Source organism: Carlito syrichta, unplaced genomic scaffold (genome assembly GCF_000164805.1).
Source record: "Carlito syrichta isolate Samal-C Ts95f unplaced genomic scaffold, Tarsius_syrichta-2.0.1 Scaffold315401, whole genome shotgun sequence".
Classification (NCBI taxonomy): Eukaryota; Metazoa; Chordata; class Mammalia; order Primates; family Tarsiidae; genus Carlito; species Carlito syrichta.
In genome coordinates, this window is record NW_007259497.1 from 256871 (window position 1) to 281203 (window position 24333).

Here is a 24333-nt window from a genome sequence, read left to right on the forward strand (position 1 = left end):
CTCCAACCCCAAAAAAAAAAAAAAAAAATGCATAAAACCCCCCTGTACTTTTAATTTTCTATAAATCTATAATTATGTCAAAATAGGTTTTTAAAAAAATTACTACTTATCGGAAATTGGATTTCAATCTATGTAAACATATTTCTGATGAGCTCCTGGAACATTTCTGTTATTATAATTGCTAAATATTTGCATTGTGCTAAATTGTGTTTCTTATTGCTCTTTTAGGTGGAATTGAGACTGGATCTATCACAGAGATGTTTGGAGAATTCCGAACTGGGAAGACCCAGATATGTCATACATTGGCTGTAACATGCCAGGTGAGCTGTTGGGACTGTAACTAGTCAAATCAGCAATAATTCATTGATTCTTGCTAGTTGCAAGCATCTGTTAGGATGAACATAAAAGGTACTTTCTCTGTCCTCAAGAATATTGTAGCTATTTAGAAGATAGCAAAATTCTTCCATATCATGGAAACTTCCAGATCATCAATTTCAAACATTTACTTACCACGACTCTCCTGGCTTTACCTGCCCCTTTCTTCATTAGTCTAGACTTTATGATTCATTATTAAAGTAATTCTCTTACACATATCCTCAGTTTACATACCCAACCCTAGATGAAATACATCTGTCTTCTCAGTGCCTATACCCAAATAGCTGACCATACTGGAGAAAAATAATACCATAAAGCTGACTAACTTCACTTAAATTCAAGATGACAAAACTTTAGATTAGTATTCAACACTTCACTAATCTACTTTGTTTCTCTATATAGGTATACTTTCCCCTTCAAATAGATATCTCACATTTTTTGTCTTCTTAAACCAACTTTCTCGTCTTCAACCCTCATTCTCAGCAGTCAGTGACTTAACCTCCTCTTTGCATCAAATCTGTAAAGCCACCTACATTTCTACCCACCTTTTAAAATTTCCTGTTACCATGGAGAATGTGTTCCTCTTCTTCTCAAAATTCCATCCTACCAGTATGATATACTTACCATCTCATTCCTGCCACCTTCTCCAGGACTCTATTTTTTTTCTGTTTACCTCTCTATTAGATCATACTCATTAATATATAAATATGCTCAGTATCTCCTCCAGTAGGAGAAAAACCCTTCTCTGTCTCTATTCAATTTCTTTTTTCGTTATTTACGCTACCATTCGTAACATAAGTAAACGGGAAACAGAATGGATTACATAGGCAGGCTTGGTGGCTCAGCCTGTAATCCCAGCCCTTTGGGGAGGCTGAGGTGAGTGGATAACCTGAGCCCCGGGTTCGAGACCCGCCTGGGCAACTTGGCGAGACCTCATCTCTACAATAAATCAAAAAATCAGCCGGGCGTGATAACGCGCGCCTGTAGTTCCAGCTACTTGGAGGCTGAGGCGGAAGGATCGCCGGAGCCCAGCGGGTCGCGGCTGCGGTGGCCAGGAGCGGCCACTGCACTCCAGTCTGGGAGACAGGGTGAGACTCCAACTCAAAAAAAATAAAAATAAAAATAAAATTTACTGTAGAGACAAGGTCTTGCCAGGTTGCTCTATCTAGTCTCAAACCCCTGAACTTGGGCAATCCTCTCACCTCTGCCTCCCAAAGTGCTGAGATTACAGGCATGAGCCAGCATGCCTGGCTATAATATTTTTTAACAGAGTCAGAAATATTCTGGTTAGCCACCTACTGAATGGATTGAAAGGAAAGGCTAGAACTGAAGATAGTTTAAGTGATTATTACGAGCATTAACTGGCTAAGACTAAACTAAACTAGTGACACTGAAGGGATGTAGGTAGAAGATGTAAAAGGCAGCACTTAATGATTGGCAATAAAAAATGCACCTTGGACAGCCCCTTCAAGTCCCTTCCCACTGTGGGAGCTTTTCTGTCCTCAATCCTTTCTCAGTAAAATAAATAAATAAACAAACAAACAAATAAATAAAGTAAAAAATACACCTCAACCCAACAGTAATTTGGTAAACCTAAAACATACTTAGGAGGGGAGACAGTTTTATGGAAACATGAGTTATGAGTTATAGTTTTGATATGGTAGGTCTGAAGTAATGAAGAAACCCCAAATGAAAATGTTTAGCATAATGAGAAATACAGAACCAAGTCATACAGACAAGTAACAATGGATTCTCTGGAAATGAAAGGTCTAAGAGAAGATATAGAAGAGAAAGCTAACAAACTTTTCTTTGTTCTGCACTTGAAGCAGTGTTATGGGAAGCTCTTTTTTCTTTTTTGGGTGGGTCCTAATGTTTTCTGACTTTTAAGGGTATGCTACTGTGTGTGGCCAGTCCACAATGTACCCTGAAACCTGGCCCATGCCCAGGATCAACTCTTATGTTATAATCTTTCGAAGCATTATTATAATTTTAGCTATTTTTTTTAGAATGACACTATTTCAATCTAGATAGACTCACTTCTGCCGTGGACACAACTTATTGATGAGTTCAAGAACAGCAGAAACAAAATCTACCTCTTGTCATGTGTGATAGAAGAGGCTTCCTAATATTTTTCCATCCTGGTGTGAGTTCTTATCCTCTCAATAAGATAGCAGTAGATCTAGGAACTCTGTTCTAAATTTAGATATCATATATATAAATTACTCTTTGTCATTTTCCCTTATAAAGCAAGCTAAGAACTGCCCTTCATAATTATTCTGAATTTAAATGGTTGCTTCATCAAAAAATGTTTGTGGCTGGACTCAGTTGCTCATGTCTATAATCCCAAAACTTTAGGAGGCTGAGGTGGGAGGATTGCTTGAACCCAGGAGTTGAAGACCAGCCTTGGCAACATAGCGAGACTTTGTCTCTACAAAAAATTTAAAAATTAGCCAGACATGGTGGTGCATGCCTGTAGTCCCAGCTACTCCAGAGGCTGAGGTGGAAGGATCCACCTGAGCCCCAAAGGTTGAGGCTGCAGTAAGCTGTGATTGTGCCACTGAACTCATGACATGCCTGGATAACAGAGTGAGCCTCTGACTCAAAAGGAAAAAAAGTGTATTACATCAATGTAATGTGTAATAGTTAAAGATATGTCATTAAAAATGTGGATGCCAGGTGCAGTGGCTCATGCCTGTAATCCCTGCACTTTTGGAGGCCAAGGTGAGAGTATTGCCTTAGCCCAAAAGTTCAAGACCAGCCTAGGTAGCATGGTGAGACCTTGTCTCTATAATACATTTAAAAAATTAGCCAGGCATGGTGGTGTGTGTCTGCAATACCAGCTACTTGGAAGGCTGAGTTGGAAAGATCATCTGAGCCCACCAAGTCAAGGCTATAGTAGCTGTGATCTTACCACTGCACTCCAGCCTGGGCAACAGAGTGAGACACAAACTCAAAAAGAAAAAATATGGATTTTTACTTCAATATTGTTTGAATTTTTGTTTTTTTTTTTTAAAGAGAGACAGGGTTTGTTCTTTCGCCCAGGCTGGAGGGCAGTGATATGATCATAGCTTACTGCAACGTTGAACTCCTGGGCTCAAGCAGTCCTTCTGCCTTAGCCTTCTGAGCAGCTGGGGCTACTGATGTATGCCACCACACCCTGCCTTTTTTTTTTTTTTTTTTTTTGGTACTGGCAGGGTCTTCCTATGTTGCCCAGGCTGGTCTTGAATTCGTGGTCTCAAGTGATCCTTCTGCCTTGGCCTCTCAAACTGCTGGAATTACAGGTGTGAGCCACCATGCCCAGCCATGTTTGAATTTTTAATACAGGTATATAGTTCTTTTGTAATTTTGAGAAAATAAATTCTCAATGATAGAGAAAGAAACTTGGTGCTACCAGACCTTTAATGTAAAATGTTCAAAGGTATTTTCCTCAGAATTCAAAGGTGAGTTATGGTTCCAAAGCAGATTTCTAGAGTAGAAATTACCCTTTAGCATCATTACTTACATTTTTTCTAAAAGGCATGGGCACAGTGGCTTATGCCTTTAATCCCAGTGCTTTGGAAGGCATAGGTAGGAAGATCACTTGAACCCAGGAATTTGAGGTTACAGTGAGGTATGATCATACCACTGTACCCTAGCCTAGTTGACAGAGCAAACCCTTCTCAAAAGAAAAAAAATTGTAGAATTCAAAGGTGTTTGGTATGAGATGAGTAGGCTAAAGCAGAGATTTCCCTGAGTGGCTCATGAGAAAGTTTTCATGACATTTCATATTCTTCCCTTTTCTTGCCTTTTATTTTTTAGACTGTTACATTATCCCTTTGTTCATTTTTAACATTAATATATACTGTTAGTGCAAAGAACATTTTCTTTTCTTTTTTGTGTGTGTGTGTGTTGAGGTCTTACTCTGTCACCCAGGCTGGAAGGCAGTGATAAGATCACAGCTCACTACAGCCTCAACTTCCTGGACTCAGAGACAGTCCTTCACCTCAGCCTCCCAAGTAGTTGAGACTACAGACACTTGCTGCTACCAAGCTGGGCTAAATTTTTTTTTTTTTAGAAACAAAGTATTACTTTGTTGCCTAGACTGATCTTAAACTCCTGGGCTCAAGCAATCCTCCCACCTTGGCCTTCCAAAATACTGGGATTATGGGTGTGAGCCAACATGCCTGGCCTTTTTCTTCCTTCTTGCTCTCATTTTAAACTTGATATGGATGCTCCTGGGGCATTGACAAGCCCAGTGAAGTATAAATTTGTTCTACACATGCTACAATTAATTGGGATTTGAATGAGGGCCCTTTATTGATTAAAGCAAAGTTAAGTGGTCTCCCAAATGTTTGCACTCTTGACTTATCAATCTTTGTATTGGTATGGTTTAAAATTTTATTACCTACCTTGAACTATTTTTAAGCAATCTAAGTCTGAAATACTCTAACTGTATCTGCTATGAGACACAATGAGCTTCACATCTTCTTGTAGTTGTGTTTCTATTGGAAGGGACTGCCTCCTCCCTATCCCAGATTGTCTTTTTTTTTTTTTTTTTTGAGTTGGAGTCTCACTCTGTCGCCCAGACTGGAGTGCAGTGACTGCTCCTGGCCACTGCAGCCTCGACCTGCTGGGCTCCAGCGATCCTTCCGCCTCAGCCTTCCAAGTAGCTGGAACTACAGGCGCATGCTACCACGCCCAGCTGATTTTTGATTTATTGTAGAGATGAGGTCTCGCCAAATTGCCCAGGCGGGTCTCGAACCCAAGGGCTCAGGCAGTCTACTCACCTCAGCCTCCCAAGGCGTGGGATTACAGGCTGAGCCACCGAGCCTGGCTCCAGATTGTCATTTTAAAGTGCTTTTTCCTTTTGTCTTACTGGGCATGGATGGAATTATAGAGACATCATGGAGAACTTGATCAGCTATATCAGAAATACAATGTTTATTTTCATTGTTCTTTTGGTTCTCTATAGCTTCCTATTGACCGGGGTGGAGGTGAAGGAAAGGCCATGTACATTGACACCGAGGGTACCTTTAGGCCAGAACGGCTGCTAGCAGTGGCTGAGAGGTAGGTTACTGGTTTAGACTAGAGAGTATGACTGTACCTGTTACCATAGTAGTTTCCAGTAATTTCTGAGGAATGTCTTCTCTTCTGTTATTGCACACCCCAAAATTATTTGTGTGGTTCAAAGAATTACCTTCCTTAATGGTAAAAGGCATTCTTTAGTCAACAGTTGGTGAGTTGCTGTCAGACTGGATAAAAATAAGATTCACCTGTATATTGTCTTCCAGAGAAATACTTAGAAAGTAAAAGGATAGAAAGAGATATTGCATGCCAATAGTAATATAAGAGCTTGAATGGCTCTCCTAATATCAGACAAAATAGACTTTAAGAGAAAAAAAAAATTACTAGAGACCTAGAGGAATATTTTACAGTTGAAAGGTCAGTTCACCAAGAACATTTAAAAAAATTGTAAACATATATACAACTAACAACAGAGCCCAAAAATATATGGATCAGAAACTGATTGAATTGAAGGGAAAAATAGATAATTCAATAAAAATAGTTGGGCACCAATATCATATCTCACTTTCAGTAATGGATAGAGATGTCATTATCTCACTATCAATAATGGTGAGGTTCCCTGAAAGACCTACAGCTAGCATCATATTTAACAGCGAAATTCTGAATGCTTTACCCCTAAAGTTGGAAACAAGGCAAAGATGTCTACCCTTCTACTTATATTCAACAATCTTCTGAGGTTTCTGGCCAGTGTAGTAAGATAAGAAAATGAAATAAATGATACCTAAACTGAATGGAAGATGTAAAACTGTATTTGCTGATGACATAATGCTGAATGTAAAAATCGTAAGGAATCCACACAAAAAAACTAGAACTATATAACCTTGTAGTTCAGCAAGGTTAAAGGATACGATATCAATATGCAAAAATCCATTGTATTTCTCTATACTAGCAAGTAACAATTCAAAAATAAAATTAAGAAAACTTAATTTGCAGTAGTGTGAAAAAGAATAAAATGCTTAGGAATAAATTTAACTACAAAATGCTACATTCATGTATTGACTCAGTATTATTAAAATAGCAATTTGGACAGGTATAGTGACTCACACCTGTAATCTCAGCACTTTGTGAGGCTGAGGCAGAAGAATCACTTGAGTCCAGGAGTTCGAGACCAGCGTAGGCAACATAGTGAGACCTTGCCTCTACCAAACAAAAATTAGCCAGACGTGGTGAATGGCAATTCTTTTAAAACTGACCTGTAGATTTAACAATACCCTATCGAAATTTTAGTGCTTTTTTGCAGATATTGACAAGCTAATCATAAAATTTATATGGAAATGCAGAGGACCAGCAGAATAGCAAAAATATCCTTGGCAAAATAAATGGAGGTCTTAGATGCCTAGATTTTACAGCTTACCGTAAAACTACAGTAGGACAGTGTGGTAATGGCATAAGGATAGGCATGGATTAATGGAACAGAATTGAGAGTTAAGAAATGAAATCAACTTAAAATGGGTAATAACACAGTGGTTCTTCAAGAAATTAAGAACAGAATGATTATGATCCAACAATTCCACTTCTGGGTATATATTCAAAAGAAATAAAAGCAGAGACTCAAATAGCTACTCGGACACCATTGTTTATAGCAGCATTATTCACAATAGTTTTGAAAACAACCTTAATGTCCATTGACAGATGAATAAGTAAACAAAATGTGATATATACATACAAAGACATATTCAGCCTTAAAAAGGAAGGAAATTTTGACAACATGTGTTAATCTGGAGGACATTATGCTAAATAAAATAAGCCAGTAACAAAAGGAATAAAACTATGTGACTCAGCTGAACTCAGTGGCTCAGCCTGTAATCCCGCGCTTTGGGAGGCTGAGGTGAGTGGATTGTCTGAGCCCTCGGGTTCGAGACCTGCCTGGGCAACTTGGCGAGACCTCATCTCTACAATAAATCAAAAAATTAGCTGGGCATGGTAGCGCAGGCCTGTAGTTCCAGCTACTTGGAAGGCTGAGGCGGAAGGATCGCCGGAGCCCAGGAGGTTGAGGCTGCAGTGGCCGAGAGCGGCCACTGCACTCCAGTCTGGGCGACAGAGTGAGACTCCAACTCAGAAAACAAAAAACTATGTGACTCTACTAATATGTGGTGCTTAAACAATATCAGCCTGGTCAGGGTGGTTTGACCACAGACTGGTACTTAGAGTATTCAAAATTATAGAGACAGAAAGTAGAATGGTGGTTGTCTGGGGGCAGGAGAAGAGGAGATACTGTTTAACGGTACAGAGTTTCAGTTTGGAATGATGAAAAGACTCTGGAAATGTGTGGTAGTAATGGTTGTATAACAATGTGAGTGTCCTTAATGCAACTGTACGGTATACTTTATTTATTTATTTTTGAGTTGGAGTCTCACTCTGTTGTCCAGTGGAGTGCAGTGGCACGCTCACAGCCACCGCAGCCTCGACTTATTGGGCTCAGGCGATCCTTCTCAGGAACTACAGGCGTGTACTACCATGCCCAACTATTTATTTATTTATTTATATTTATTTATTTATTTATTTTAGAGATGAGGTCTCACCAAGTTGCCCAGGCTTGTCTTGAACCCGTAGGTTCAGGCAATCGTTTCACCTCAGCTTCCCAAAGTGCTGGGATTATAGGTATAAGCCATTGCACCCAGTTTGTACATTTTAAAATGGCTAAAATGCTCATTTTTATGTTATGCTTATCTTACTACAATGTTTTTTTGAGTTGGAGTCTCACTCTGTCGCCCAGACTGGAGTGCAGTGGCTGCTCCCAGCCACCACAGCCTCGACCTGCTGGACTCCGGCGATCCTTCTGCCTCAGCCTTCTGAGTAGCCGGAATTACAGGCGCATGCTACCATGCCCGGCTAATTTTTTGATTTATTGTAGAGATGAGGTCTTGCCTGCCCAAGCGGGTCTCGAACCCGCGGGCTCAGGCAATACACTCACCTTAGCCTCCCAAAGTGCGAGATTACAGACTGAGCCACCGAGCCCGGCTTTACAATTTTTTTAGACAGGTGATATTCCGAAATGTAAGAGCTAAGGCTATAACTTTCTGAAGAAAAGACTGGAGAAAATATTTGTGACTTTGAAGTGGGCACGGATTTCTTAGCTATAAAACTAAATGTATAGTCTACGAAAGAATAAGTTCATGATAGAGTGAATTTTTATTTCATCAAAATTAAAAACTTTTGTGCTTCAAAGGACACTATCAAAAAAGCAAAAAAAAACCTAATGAATGTAAGAAAATATTTGAAAGTTATATATCTGATAGGGGTCTAGTATCCATAAGACATAAAGAACTATTATAACCCAACAACAAAAAGGTGACCCAATTTTAAAATGGACAAAGGATTTGAATAGACATTTCTCCCAAGAGGATATATAGGTGATAAGCACATGAAAAGTTACTCAACATCATTAGTCATCAGTGAAATGCAAATTAAAACCACAGTGAGCTACTATTTCATGTCCACTGTGATGACTATAATAAAAAAGGCAATAACAAATATTGGGCCGGACTCGGTGGCTCAGCCTGGAATCCCGCGCCTTGGGAGGCTGAGGTAAGTGGATTGCCTGAGCCCGCGGGTTCACTACCCATCTGGGCAACTTGGCGAGACCTCATCTCTACAATAAATCAAAAATTAGCCAGGCATGGTGGCTCACGCCTGTAGTTCCAGCTAATTGGAAGGCTGCGGTGGAAGGATCGCCGGAGCCCAGCAGGTCGAGGCTGCGGTGGCCGGGAGCGGCCACTGCACTCCAGTATGGGCGACAGAGTGAGACTCCAACTTAATAATAATAATAATAAGTTTACCATATGACCCAGCAATTTCATTCCAGTTATGTGCCCAAGAGAAATAGAAACATATCTACACAAAGACGTGTAATGAGAATGTTTAAAACAGCAATATGATAGCCTAAAACAGGAAATAGCCCAAATATCAATCAACTGGTAAATGAATTTTTTAAAATTTGTTTTAATGTAAAATGAGATACTCTTCAGCAATAAAAAAAGAACTTAAGTATTGATAAGCTACAATATGAATGAACTTTGAAACTGGTAAGAGATGATTCCATTTATATGAAATTTCCAGGGAGGGATCATCCAAGAGGGTGAAGAATTGTGGTTCTGGGGGGTAGGAATGGAGAGTAACTGCAAATAAACTTGAGAAATCTTATTTAGGAGTGATGAAAATGTTCTAAAATTGTATTGTGATTATGGTTGTACAACTTTGCAAATTCACTAAGACTCGGCTGCCTTCTACTGCATGTGGCTTCAGTACAATGCCCAAATCCGAGCATGACAAGAAAGTTTCCTTAACCAAAACTGCCAAGAAAAGTTTGGAACTGAAATAGAACCTAATAGAAGAGTTTCATAAATGTGTGGACACCTTCAGGTTAACTTTTCATCTTCTCTGTGGCCAATATGAGGAACAGCAAGCTGAAGGACATCCAGAAGACCTGGAAACACAGCTGGATGTCCTTTGGCAAAAACAAGATGATGAGGGTGGCCTTGGGTCAGACCACATCAGATGAATACAAAGATAACCTTTACCAGGTCAACAGGAAGCTGAGGGGTGAAGTGGGTCTCCTTTTCACCAGCTGCTTGAAGGAGGAGGTGAATGCATGGTTTATGAAATGCATGGAGATGAACTATGCCTGAGCTGAGAACAAAGCGAATTTTATTGTGAACCAGGACCCAAGGCCCCTGGAGCAACCCCCCATTCCATGGAGCCACAGCTGAGGCAGCTGGGCCTGCCCACTGCCCTCAAAGAGGTGTAGTGACCCTGCTGGCCAACCCATAAGGTGTGCAAGAAGGTCAAAGTACTGACCCCAGAGCAGGCCTGTGTCCTGAAGCTCTTTGGATATGAGATGGCTGAATTCAAGGTGATCATCAAATACAGGTGGGGTGCACAGTCAGGAAGGTTCCAGCAGATGGGAGATGACTTGCCGAAGAGCACTTCAAGTCAGCGGAAGAATCGGAGACAACAGGGCCTCCCTGCTCCTTTTGGGTCTCACTGGACCACTCAGAACTGCAGCCCTCTAGAGGGAGCAGCTCTTCATCTGGCTTTAGATGAAGATAAAGAAGGGTGATGGACTTTGTTCCTGTAAAGAGTAAAACTTTGCAGTTGTCTCCCTGTAGACAATAAAAGGGACTTTTCTGAGAAAAAAAAAGGCCTTTGGATCTGTGCTTAAAAAAAAAAAGAAACATTGATTCATTGAATTTTATACTTAAAACGGCCAATTTATGGTGTATTAACTATACCTCAGTAAAACTTTTGAAGAATTTGTAAGTTTCTTTGTCTCCTAATAGTTTTCAAATTATCAAAGTTGTTTTATTTTCCTTGTATAGGGTCAAATGTGGCAATTTAGCCCCTGCCACACATTTTACTGAAATTCAGTAATTAAAATAGAATTTAATTGCGTGTTGAGATATCACACTCAAGTTGGAGCCTGCCTGGCTAATTTAGGAGAATATTCTCTCTGGTTTTATTATGCTAGTCAAATTCTTTTTCCCAGTTTATAATTTTAGGACTCTAGCCCATTGAATGTACACTGAATCTTAAAATTAGGTTGGAACAAAATTGCAGCCTTTTGTCTCTGCTTAGAAAATTCTTGTCGAGGAAAAAAATAATTACTTTCTTGCAACCTAATCTTAGTTTTCTCAAGATGTGTATACTGAATTGTGTTTTCCCTCCCAAAATTGTTTTGGTAATTTTGTACAGAATTCACTTTTTTTTTGTTTGTTTTTTTTTGAGTTGGAGTCTTACTCTGTTGCCAAGGCTGCTTTGCAGTGGCATGCTCACAGCCACCGCAGCCTCAACCTGCTGGGCTCAGATGATCCTTCCGCCTGAGCCTTCCAAGTAGCTGGAACTACAGGCACACGCCATCATGTCCGGCTAATTTTTTTGATTTATTGTAGAGATGAGGTCTCGCCAAGTTGCTCAGGCTGGTCTTGAACCCGTGGACTCCCAAAGTGCTGGGATTATAGGCATGAGCCACCATGCCCAGCCTTAGAATTCACTCTTTTTTTTTTTTTTGAGTTGGAGTCTCACTCTGTCGCCCAGACTGGAGTGCAGTGGCCGCTCCCGGCCACCGCAGCCTTGACCTGCTGGGCTCCGGAGATCCTTCCACCTCAGCCTTCCAAGTGGCCGGAATTACAGGCATGCGCTACCACGCCCAGCTGATTTTTTGATTTATTGTAGAGATGAGGTCTTGCCGCCCAAGCAGGTCTCAAACCCGCGGGCTCAGGCAATCCACTCACCTCAGCCTCCCAAAGGTGCGGGGATTACAGGCTGAGCCACCGAGCCCGGCTAGAATTCACTCTTTAAGTAAACTATTTTAATAGTTTAAGGATGCCCTTTTGGACACAGTCACTAAGACTTTGTCTAGTAGCATAAATAAGACATATTCAGATAAGATAGATGAACTGGTAGAATATAGGCTATGAGGGCAGAGTCATTGTTTTGGTCATCCACTGTGTCCCCAAGCTCTAGAATAATGCAGTCAGTATTTGTTAACGAGTTAATATTTATTAATCAGGGCCACATTTATGACTGTTTTTGCCAACAAAAAGAAAAATATGTTTAATTAGGATAGAAATTCCATTTATTTATTTATTTATTTGAGTTGGAGTCTCACTCTGTCACCCAAGTATTACAGTTGTGAGCCACCACGCCTGGCCTCATTAATTCATTTTCATCAGGTCTACCTATCAAGAAAAAAATTTATTGTGTACACTTATAGTCCCAGCTACTTGGGAGGCTGAAGCAGGAGGTTCACCTGAGCTCAGGAGTTTAAGGCACTGAACTATGATCACACTGCTGCTCTCTGGCCTGGGCAACAAGGGTGAAACCCTGTCTCTTTTAAAAAAATAAGAAGAGGGGTTGGGGGGGAAAATAAAAAATTGTGTATATTGAATTTCTGCTTATGTATATTGCATCTAGATTTATAGTTCTAGGCCAGGCTTGGTGGCTCACGCCTATATATTTTTTTTCTTTTCCTTTTTTTTTTTAACATATGACAAACAAGGGCCTGTCCCTGAGGCACCCATCCAAGAGGAGGGCCAGTCACAGGGGCAACCATTAGGAAGACTCAGTCACTGGGGTTCCGATCACAGAGGAGTGACAGTAACTGGGCAGCCGTCACACAGGAGGAAAATTCACTGTGGTGCCCATTATAGATAAGGGCTAGTCACTAGGGTACTTATCACAGAGGAGGCACAGTCACTTTGGGAGACTGAGGTGGAAGGATTGCTTGAGTCTGAGAATTCAAAACCAGCCTGGGCAACATAGTAAGATCTCGTTTCTACAAAAATAAAAAAACTGGACCGGGCTCAGTGGCTCACCCTGTAATCCCAGCACTTTGGGAGGCCAAGGCAAGCAGTGAGCCCACGGGTTCGAGACCAGCCCAGTCAACTTGGCAAGACCTCGTCTCTACAATAAATAAAAAACTAGCTGGGCATAGTAGCATGCACCTGTAATTCTGGCTACTTGGAAGACTGAGGTGGAAGGATTGCTGGAGCCCAGCAGGTCGACACTGGAGTGGCCATGAGCATGCCACTGCACTCCAGCCTGGGCAACAGAGTGAGACTCCAACTCAGAAAAAAAAAACAAACTTAGCTGGGCATGGTGGCACAGGCATGTAGTCCCAGCTACTCAGGAGGCTGAGGAGGAAGTCTTACTTGAGCCCAGAAGTTCAAGGCTGTGGTGAACTGTGATTGTGCCACTGCATTCCAGTCTGGGTAACAAAGTAAGACCCCAACTCAAAAAATAATAAATGTATAGCTCCAGGAAAGCCATAAGACCTCCTTAAGCTAATATCTAATTTCCATTCACAACAACGCAGTCCTCATTGGTTAATTTTTGCTTGCCCTATTGAAGATTATTAATCCACACTCAGGTTGCTCAAGGGTTCTCAGAATGTAGTCCTTAGTCAGCAGTATTAGCATTACTTGGGAACTTGCTAGAAATGCAAATTGTCTGGCCCCATTCCAGGTCTACTGAATAAGAAATAATCAGAGACTCTGGAGATAGGATCCCACAAACTGTTTTAACAATTTTTCCAGGTAATCTGATGATTGCTGAAGTTTTGCGACATGGTCACAATTCCTAGCCTCTCTTGAATCACCACCCTTTTAAATGAGAGACTGACAGACTCCTTTGAGGTGACAGAGCTGAGTTTTTCAAAATTACATGTTAAGAATAACTTGGGGTATTTGTTAAATATACAAATTACCTGGTTCTTTCCTGAAAATTGTAATTCATTGAGTCTGGTTTATGCCTAAGAATTTGTTTTTTAACAGGTATTCTTAAACTTTAAGGAAGTTTTAAGAAACACTATGAGAGAGGATACTATTTCCAGCCAACTTTTTCCAAACTGGAAATTGAAAATATCATGTCCTGCTTCTGGAGCCTAAGCAGAGATTCCCAGTCTTTTTTGTGAGCACTGCTGAGAGAAAAGCTAGAATAACTCTTTGTTTCTTTGTTCTACTACCAAAAAGATAATCTCCATTTCTGATAGTAGAGTAGATCAGTATTTCTTGAAATAAAACTAGAAAACTTGTGCAGTATAGTATTTAAGCCCATTGTATCTTGGTTTTTTACCCAATATCCATGATTTAGAAAAAATTTATATGTCCTCATTCTTGTTTTATTTGGTCAGGATCCTAAGGTAACACTCTATCTTCACTCCATTTCCTTATCCCCATGATAGATCATGAACCTAGAACATAAAGAATTAAATAGCACATAAGGGAGTCACTGTTCTTTTGGATTATGATTTTAGGTGACATTAATGTGAAAACAATATTTGGGTTAAAGTGATGATACATGATTCTCTCTTTGTTTAGATTGAGGCTAAAAGCTTCATTCAGTAACATTTATTCAGAATGTACTAGGTAGGTAGAGAGGCCCAGTCTTTTCCCTGAAAGAATTTGTAGTCTAATAAAGAATGGCCAAGTAGCTCCTCACAAGTGCCATAAAAAGACCCAAACCATGTTTTCTGAAAGTGCAGAAGAGGGAGACTCTTATCTGCCTAAGAAGTGCAGGAAAGCTTTTTTAAAAATGTAGGCATGCCAGGCGCGGTGGCGCACACTTATAATCCCAGCACTTTGGTAGGTGGAGATGAGAGGATTGTCTGAGCCCAGGGGTTCAAGACTGGCCTGGGCAACTTGGCGAGACCTTGTCTCTGCATTAAATCAAGAAAAATTAGCCAAGCATAGTGGCACACACACCTGTAGTTCCAGCTACTTGGAAGGCTGAGGAGGAAAGATCACCTGAGCCCAGCAGGGCGAGGCTGTGGTGGCTATGAGTGTGCCACTGTATTCCAGCCTTGGTAACAGAATGAGACTCCAACTCAAAAAAAAAAAAAAAAAAAAGTGTAGGCATTTATTTGAGTCTTGATAGATAAATAAAGCTACCTTTGAAGAAATGGGATCCCATTATTGTACTCTTTTGTTTTTGTTTTTGGTTTGTTTTTGAGTTGGAGTCTCACTCCATTGCCCAGGCTGGAGTGCAGTGGCACACAGTTTCCCGGCCACCCCAATGTCAACCTGCTGGGCTCCGGCGATCCTTCCGCCTCAGCTGTCCAAGTGGCCAGAACTACAGGTGTGTGCTACCATGCCCAGCTAATTTTTTGATTTATCGTAGAGACAAGGCCTTGCCAAGTTGCCTGGGCTGGTCTCGAACCCATGGGCTCAGGCAATCCACTTGCCTTGGCCTCCCAGAGTGCTGGGATTACAGGCTGAGCAACCTTGAACATTCTTGTCTTAGGTGGCAGTTACAAAGGTGAGAAAATATATGAATTCTTCTATGAAAACAGATAATACCTTGTTTTCCTTTTTAAACACAAAGAAAAAAAATCATTTGAGGAATAAGATGAATTAAGGTATTAATCATCATACTATATACATAAATGTCACATTTTACTGAATTTTAACTAGTTACTAGCAAGAAAAAAAGAGGAGACTAGGAGAAATGAAATATGCTTGTTTGCTTTTCATGAACTTTAGAGAACCTTACTTTAAAATATTTTATTCCCATATAGGAAATTTATAGTTCTTATAGATTAAATTAAGCTTTGAGTGGTTCATTGTTTTTGTTTGTACCAGTTCTGCCATATTGTCCTTGGTTTTTTTTGTTGTTTTTTTGTTTGTTTGTTTGTTTGTTTTTTGAGTTGGAGTCTCACTCAATCGCCCAGACTGGAGTGCAGTGGCCGCTCCCAGCCACCGCAGCCTCGCCTGCTGGGCTCCAGCGATCCTTCCGCCTCAGCCTTCCGAGTAGCCGGAATTACAGGTGCGCACTACCACACCCAGCTTATTTTTTGATTTTATTGTAGAGATGAGGTCTCGCCTGCTCAGGCGGGTCTTGAACCCATGGGCTCAGGCAATCCACTCACCTCAGCCTCCCAAAGGCGTGGGATTACAGGCTGAGCCACCGAGCCTGGCTGTCCTTGGTTTTTCCAGGAGAATATTACTTCCTTATTTTTGGAAATTTCTCATTCTGGTTAAGAATAGATTGATTTATCCTGAAGACTTGCCAGGTATATCTACTTTCAAGTAGTTGCTACTGTCATTTCTCTGTCTATAGAGACAGAAGTTTACCTAAACTTCTCTCGAGGGAAATTATATTCTTTGGCCCTGAAACCATCTCATATGCCTGAGTTTCATGTGTGACCTAAAAATATCCTTCCTCTCTTCTAGATATGGCCTCTCTGGCAGTGATGTCTTGGATAATGTAGCATATGCTCGAGGGTTCAACACAGACCACCAGACCCAGCTCCTTTATCAAGCATCAGCCATGATGGTAGAATCTAGGTATGTGCTCAGTACAAACACTAAATATCTTTCTAGAGTCCTTACCTGAATCTTGTAATAACTGTTTGACCAGATTGATTGTAAGTAGCTTGAAAAGAAATGGGGAGATTTAATTCCTATCTTGACACTCTTGCTTTATGGTTTAGGTTATCACTATTAAAAATGGAGACTTCGTGAGGCACAGTGTCTCAGGCAGAGGTGGTAGGATTGCTTGAATCTAGGAGTTCAAGACCAGCCCGGGCAACATAGCAAGATCTCATCACTACAAAAAAATTTTTTTTAGATTAGCCGGGTGTGGTAGCTCGCACCTGTAGTCCCAAGCTACTCATTGGGAGGCTGATGCAGGAGAATTATTTGAGCCCTGGAGTTGGAGGCTGTGATGAGCTGTGATCATGCCACTGCACTCCAGCCTGGGCAATAGAGTAAGACTTTGACTCAAAAAAATAAAGTAAAAATGGAGACATCTACCTGAATTTACTGGAAATCTTACCTTGTTAAGTGGTGCCTCAGATGTGAATGCTCTACAAATATTTTAATAAGAATCTATATAATAGTAAAACTATGAATATGAGATTTTAGGATAGTGAAGAAGGGAATAGAATTCGACACAGGCTAGAAATTCTTCAGAGAGTCCTTGTTTCCTGTAGGTATGCACTGCTTATTGTAGACAGTGCCACCGCCCTCTACAGAACAGACTACTCAGGTCGAGGTGAACTCTCAGCCAGGCAGATGCACTTGGCCAGGTTTCTGAGGATGCTTCTGCGACTTGCTGATGAGGTGAGTTGTGGGGTAGGAACAGAGAGTGCTTATTTTCCATGACCACGAATCCCAGGAGCTAGAAGGCCAAGACATCAGTGCCTTATCAAGCTATCAGAAGAGAGAGAGAGAGAGATTAATCATCCATTGCTTTGTGGGGGAAAGCATTGGCAGCATTAAGCCTCTTGGAAACTGATGTTTATTCTTTTCCCATTAGTTTGGTGTAGCAGTGGTCATCACTAACCAGGTGGTAGCCCAAGTGGATGGAGCAGCAATGTTTGCTGCAGATCCCAAAAAACCTATTGGAGGAAACATCATTGCCCATGCATCAACAACCAGGTATGATGATGGGATAGATGCTTCTTTCTGGAATGTCATATTAACTGTGAAGAAGATATCACATTTCCCTTTCAGTCCTCTTAAAGCTACTGTGGTGTAGTTAGACACTTTGGAACTCTTGCAAAATCTAATTGTCATGCTCTAGTTTGTATAGGTGTTTGCTTTTAGTTCATAAAAGAATTCAAAACCCACAAGTGTGGAAGAATGGACATGAATACTTTATATGCCTTTCTCTGGTTATTTAAAAACAAAAATTCGTTTAAATGTGGGCAATCCACTGAGAGGGGGCATTGCAAAAATGGATTCCTCCAGGTTGGAAGTGCATTAAAGGATACAGTAGAGAGAGATCCCCAGAGTCCTTCTAGGAAGTAGATATGTCTAAAAAATGTTAAACATAAATCAGGAGTGAAATTGTTTAACTATAATGATTTGATGCTTTTGATCTGTTTTTTGGAGTCAGACTGTACCTGAGGAAAGGAAGAGGGGAGACCAGAATCTGCAAAATCTACGACTCTCCCTGTCTTCCTGAAGCTGAAGCTATGTTTGCCATCAATGCAGATGGAGTGGGAGATGCCAAGGACTGAATCATTCATTTTTTCCTGCATAAACCTTAAGTGCTGTGCCTAATGGAGAGCACTCCTCCCTGGGGTTCTTCACAGGCCCCTTCCTGTTGAGACTGCCAGGAAGAGGCTTCCGGGAAAACAGCTATTGTATCAGCTTTTCTGATGGTATAAACAGGAGACCAGTCAGTAATCACGACTGATCTGAAATGTTTCTTCCTTCTGGAACACATTGATCTCTGATTTCTTTGGTTTTGGAAAAGAGGTATGAAATACCTTTGACATAGTGCCTTGGGATTGACTTGGGTCTAACAGCTGTCTGTTGGACAAGCTTACATCTCCAAGAGAACTAAAACTGGAGAGACCCGACCCTTCTCTCACTACTGAATAATGATAAAATAAAATGCCTGAGCTGTGTAGCAAAAGGAATGGGTCCCCGCACAAGTTCTTCTCTGTCAGTACAATGCTCCCATCAATCACAAGCAGGTTTTTAAGTTGTATACCTGAATGCTCTTACATGAGAATTTGGTTTTGATTAAGGAGTCTTGTATGAGCCCTGTTGGGCTGTCAGCCCTTCACCATCTAATCGCTTGGTCTTTTACTGCTAAGACTTAACTCAAGATAATTCTGGAGTTTTACGCATTTCAGAGGCTAAGTAACAGATCAATTGTGAGGCCACTAATAAAGTAGTTATTTGTAGTAAATGTGGTATTTATAGTAGTTGCTCTAATGTGAGCTGAATATTCCAAGATACTCTCCATAACTTTTTGGCACTGGGTAGGGGCAATCAGTTTCTCTTGCTTTAAGATTTGAAAACTGAAAATCTGAAAGTCCTACATTCAAATGATTGTACTTAGCTGTCCTTCAACCTAATGGAAAATATAAGATATACCAAGGTTTTCCTGTGCCCTTTACTTGCCATAAGTCTTGTGTTGTAGAAGTCTAATACTTGCCTGGATTATTCTACTTTAGGATTTAGGATACTTTTCTTTCTCTTCAAACTTCTACTTGGGATGAGTTTAAGTTTTTCCTTTACCTTATTTCCCCCATTTTCCTTTTGTCAGATCTACTATCTTTACTAGTTAGGACTTCCAATCCAGGTTTTACCCAAAATGTTCAGTGACCATCCAAAAACTTTTTGTTCCTGGTTTTCTTTTTCTTTTTTTTGAGTTGGAGTCTCCCTCTGTTGCCAGGCTGGAGTGCATTGGCACACTCATGGCCACCGTAGCCTCGACCAGCTGGGCTCAGACTATCCTTCTGCCTCAGCCTTCCTAACAGCTGGAACTACAGGCACACACTACTACTCCCGGCTTATTTTTTTGACTTATTGTAGAGATGAGGTCTCACCATGTTGCCCAGGCTGGTCTCGAACCCCTAAGCTCAGGCAATCCTCTCGCCTAGGCCTTCTGAAGTGCTAGAATTACAGACTTGAGTCACCGCACCCAGTCCCTGGTTGATTTTTTAAAATAAACATTTTATACTGTATATTTAAGGTATAAGACATAAGATTCACATACATATATAAGATAGTTTCTATAGTGGAATGGTCTTCAGTGGCCTAGGACACTAATCTCCTTGCCAGGAAGAACACAGTCGTCGGCTCCCTCAGCCTAGGCTGGCTTAGGTGCCATTTCCTCTGAATGCTCATGTTATTGGTTATTGGTGATTGGGCCCAGTCCTGTTTGACCCTGGTTGTTGTCAATATTAAGAATATTCCATGTTCCTAAAGATTTAAAAAGTCCCTTTAAATCCCTCTATTAACACCTTGATCTTTTGGTGGCAGGTCTGTCACCTGAGCTGGCTAGGAAAAAACTGCTACAGTTTTGCTTGGAAGTCCTCTCAGTGCCACTCTGGAGGATACCCTCCATAGCTTCATAAGATCTCAGGAAGGGAGGGGCAAGTGGCAGGCAAAAATAACAGGGTACCCTTATTTTTCCTAAGGACCATTATTGGGGCCCTTATGGCAGGTCCTATGGGTAGGGTAATTTTGTTTGCCTGTTTTTTTTGTTGTTGGAGTTTCACTCTTACCAGGCTCGAGTGCACTGGTATGCCCATGGCTCACCACAATGTTCTGCCTCAGCCTCCCGAGTAGCTGGAACTACAGGCACATGCACCATGCGCGGCTAATTTTTTGTGGAGACGAGGTCTTGCTATGTTGCCCAGGCTGGTCTTAAACTCCTGGGCTCAAGCAGTCCTCTCATCTTGGCCTCCCAAAGTGCAGGAATTATAGACATGAACCACCACACCCAGCCTGTTTGCTGTTCTGTGGGAAAATCAGGATCACCTGGAGGCCTTATCAGATTCTCAGACCCACTTCAAGTTTTAAACAAAATAAAAAAATACTTTTATCATCACAATTGAGTATCTCAGGTCTTCTCTTTCTTCACAAAATAAACCTGGGATGATATATAAAGCCACTATGATAGAGTCTGGGGTGAAGGTTTGGTTCTTACATAAAAGCACCTCGGTCTTATAGTCCTAAAAGGTACTTAAGTGACTCTGACCTAAAAACTTATCTTTTTCTTCTAGGTAGAATTAGGGTTTGTGCTAGTGGCCTTAAGATTAAGCATGAGAGGCAGGGAGTACCTGCTTAGTTGAAATAGGCCTTGTGGCTAAAAATAAGCTCTCTGCTTGTATTTTACATTAAATTAAAATTTTCACTGAAAAGAACATTAATCAGAGAGCTTATTCTAAAGTATTTGGTGCCCTAGTTTTCTACCTTTTTCTGCAGTAGCCTATGTAGGAGGAAACAATTAGTCAGATGTCATGTAAGGATAAAGAGCTAATAACTGAGGCAGAAAGGAGAACAATCACTTCTGATCAACTTTATTTCACGTTTGTACCAAAATATATTCCAGACAACTCTTCAGGCGTCTTTTGTAGCATCACAAATCCCATACCACTGCTGTCATTCCAAAAGCTGCTAGGACTCTGGAAGTCAACTGATCCAGTCCCTCCAGGAATACAAGTAGAATCCACACGATAAGTGGTAAGAGGGCAACATCTTTGGGCTGCTCTGACCCCTCCTTTTACCCTGGTAAGTAGGTAGGGTGTGATTTTAGGACTATGTGTGTATGTGTGTGTGGAGAGATATATATCTACACACATACATGTTGAATATTAGTGAAAAAGATTAAAGTGACACGTTCTGTGCTTTGTTCATGTAGCTTTTTGAAGTTCATCCATCTCACCAGCATTGCAAAGGCAGTGCTGCTACTTCATCCTCTCATCTCCAGCAGGCTTCAGGGCTTCCCCCCACACTTAACCCTAGGGCAGGAGCTAGACTAGTCTTGATTTTTTTAAGAAATCATTTAAGGGGGAAAACAACACAAATCCAGGCCACAAAAACTTCCCCAATTTTAGATTAAGTAAGAGATTAAACTGATGGACAACAGACAAGAAAGAAGTTGGGGAATAGTACTGGATAGCAATCAAACCCAGGAGTCAGGCTCTAAACCAGACTTGCTTGGTTTCCTGATCTCAGGAGGGTCTGAGGAAAAAAAACCTTGATTTGCCCCCACCCTTAAGCAGTGGTTTCAGTTAAGTCATGGAAGCCACTGAAATGTGATTATTCTTCTAAAAGTACTTCCAATTCTTCCAGATCCTTCTGGAGAGCCAAATCCTAGGGAGATAAAGAGAACAAATCTAGGACTCAGAAATTCAGCCAACATTTTCCCAAACCAGTGAAACCAGAGAAGTGGCCCCTTTGCTTCCTTCCTGAACTCCATTATAGTCTTTCTCCTACTTCTCCAGGATAGCCTGTAACCTCGGAAATCTGTCTCTTCCCCCTTAGAAGGGCTTCCATGCAAAGGGCAAACTCTTCTTTCATAGGGAAATAAAATCTTAAGGGAAGATGTTCTTTCCTTAAAAAGGTCACATGTCTCAGTGATGAAATGTGATATTTAAAAAGCTTTTATAAAGTATTACCTCCTTTGTGACATCTGGCATCTCCAGGGCTAACTTCATCCACCATGTAGCTTCAGAGTTTTTCCCTAGTTCTCTGTAGCACTGAGAAAAGATAATGATGAGAATGTGGAGAAATAATATCAGGAAACTAGAGGGGGATGAGTATGTGAGCACTTAAAGGAATTTCCAGAAATATTAACAAATATTTTCATCTATGTTGAAGTAGACAGGTGAGTTTACCTTGGAAATATATACCCTTCCTGCTTTGGAAAATCCTGGCTGTAGTTCTTCAGCCTGGAGAAAGGAAGATATTTCAGTAAGAGTGTCCCAAATTCAAGTCAAGCTTAAGTTTATTATATAGAGGTTTCTAGGCAGCACTCTTGCTGCTGTCCTGCCCGTTGTGCCCTTCACAATGTATATTCTCTTTAATAAATCTACCTTTAATTGAAAAAATAAATTTTTTTTAAGCTGGAGTCTCTGTCCAGGCAGGAATGCAGTGGCACGCTTTCGTCGACCTCCTGGGCTCCAGTGATCCTTCTGCCTCAGCCTTCCAAGTAGCCAGAACTACAGGCACACACTACCATACCCGGCTAATTTTTGATTTATTGTAGAGACGAGGTCTCACCAAGCTACCTGGGCCGCCCGGGTTGGTCTTGAACCCACGGGCTCCCAAAGTGTTGGGATTACAGGCTAAGTCACCAAACCTGTCCGAAAAAAAATTTTTTTTTTTTAAATAGAGGTTTCTGGTCCGCAACCTGGTGATTGATTGATTGGGTCTGGGTATCCAGATTTATATTTTATTTTTCTTTCTTTTAAAGATGTGGGGTACAATTCAGGGTTAGGTATACAAATGTTCATTATGCAAATACCCTTGTTGATGAAGTGTGCCCCTCCCTCCCCTGGCAGTTTCCCTCAACTGCCAATCCCACCCCCTCACTCCTGGCAGTTTCCCACTACTGCCTGTATTTTATTTTTCAAGAAGAAAAAATCTATTTTTTGATAAGGTCTCTAGGTGATTCTGATTTGTCCACAGAATAGGCAAGCAAAATTTCCCCTACAAGAAGCCCCCCTACCAGAAGTCTCTCCCATAGGCACCCCAATAATGTCCTTCCCTCCCTTCCCTGATACCTTCAGGAAGCTCTGGAGGGCATCTTCCACAGTGGCACTGAGAGGACTGTCAAGCAAGGCTGTAGCAGTTTTTTTTTCTAGCCAGGTCAGGTGAGAGACCTGCCACCAAAAGATCAAGGTGTGAATAAAAGGTTTTAAAGCTTTTGTTTATCTTTCGGAACACTGAATATTCTAACACTGAAAACAGTCAAACAGGGCTGGGCCAAATTACCAATAACATGGGCATTCAGAGGAAATGGCACCTGAGCCAGTCTAGGCTGAGGGAGCTGAGGACCTTGTTCTTCCTGGTAAGGAGATCAGTGTCATCAGATATTTAGAACCATTATATCAAGCCCTGGAATGCACCTTACCTGGTAGCACCACCTGCCAAGAAGAAAGTGAGCCATGGCGTTTTCTGGCTGCAGAGCAATGGCTTTCTCTACATGCTCCTGAGGGGAAAACGTAAATATAAACGAACATCAGACACTAGAGTTGCTGAGAGACGAAAGGCAAGTCACTGAGGCTGTGGGAAAGCCCTTCTAAGGGAACTGAGAAGGAGCAGGGAATCTGGAATAGGCCGGCACAAGGGAAGGAGAAGCCTGTCCTCACCTTGAAGCTAAAGCCACTCTGGAGGCGCCTCTGGATGCCCTCATGCTCAGCCAGCTGACCACAAAGCACTGCATACCTAAGGGGGAAGCGGCAAGCTCAGGGACGAGGAGTGGGTACCATCACTGGAAGAAAAGGATATCCCACCCAGAGCCCACACTACACCATCCCCTGCCCTTCTACTCTCAACTAGAGCTAAAGATAGGTCGCTCTCATCAGTATATAATTCCCTCTCTTCACAGACCTGTCGCCCAATTTAGTATTGCTAACAGTGGCAGGCTTACAGTTTTCTAAAGGGACAAAAAAAGCTGGGTCCCCCGCAGTAAATCTGTCCCTTATATTAAGAATATTTAGGCAGCCAGGCTCGGTGGCTCAGCCTGTAATCCTGTGCCTTGGGAGGCTGAGGTGATGGATTGCCTGAGCCTGCGGGTTCGAGACCCACCTGGGCAACTTGGCGAGACCTCATCTCTACAATAAATCAAAAACCAGCTGGGCGTGGTAGCACGTGCCTGTAATTCCAGCTACTCGGAAGGCTGAGGTGGAAGGATTGTCGGAGCCCAGCAGGTCGAGGCTGCAGTGGCCGGGAGCGGCCACTGCACTCCAGTCTGGGTGACGGAGTTAGACTCCAACTAAAAAAAAAAAAAACAGCCAGGCTCGGTGGCTCAGCCTATAATCCCGCGCCTTTGGGAGGCTGAGATGAGTGGATTGCCTGAGCCCGCGGGTTTGAGACCCTCCTGGGCAGCGAGACCTCATCTCTATAATAAATAAAAAAATCAGCCAGGTGTGGTAGCGCATGCCTATAATTCCGGCTACTCGGAAGGCTGAGGCGGAAGGATCGC

At 41.6% G+C, this 24333-nt stretch overlaps 2 protein-coding genes and 1 pseudogene across 2 annotated transcripts in view; 2 read left to right on the plus strand and 1 right to left on the minus strand.

Annotated features, from left to right (window-relative positions):
* The window catches only part of RAD51 (RAD51 recombinase), a 39479-nt gene extending 20900 nt beyond the window's left edge, over window positions 1-18579 (plus strand). Inside the window, exons 5-10 of the mRNA XM_008072724.1 lie at window positions 229-320; window positions 5327-5421; window positions 16107-16220; window positions 16868-16997; window positions 17194-17315; window positions 17776-18579. Of these exons, the coding sequence (XP_008070915.1) occupies window positions 229-320; window positions 5327-5421; window positions 16107-16220; window positions 16868-16997; window positions 17194-17315; window positions 17776-17899 (677 nt within the window). The 3' untranslated portion in view covers window positions 17900-18579. The remainder of the gene's footprint in view (window positions 1-228; window positions 321-5326; window positions 5422-16106; window positions 16221-16867; window positions 16998-17193; window positions 17316-17775) is intronic.
* Window positions 9689-10498, plus strand: LOC103275323 (annotated as a pseudogene).
* Window positions 18580-20684: 2105 nt separating the features above from the next.
* Window positions 20685-24333, minus strand: part of RMDN3 (regulator of microtubule dynamics 3) — a 22173-nt gene continuing 18524 nt past the window's right edge. The window contains exons 8-13 of the mRNA XM_021706278.1: window positions 23498-23573; window positions 23260-23337; window positions 22910-23008; window positions 22022-22075; window positions 21803-21883; window positions 20685-21497 (exon numbers count right to left, since the gene is read on the minus strand). Coding sequence (XP_021561953.1) covers window positions 21444-21497; window positions 21803-21883; window positions 22022-22075; window positions 22910-23008; window positions 23260-23337; window positions 23498-23573 — 442 coding nt within the window. The 3' untranslated portion in view covers window positions 20685-21443. The remainder of the gene's footprint in view (window positions 21498-21802; window positions 21884-22021; window positions 22076-22909; window positions 23009-23259; window positions 23338-23497; window positions 23574-24333) is intronic.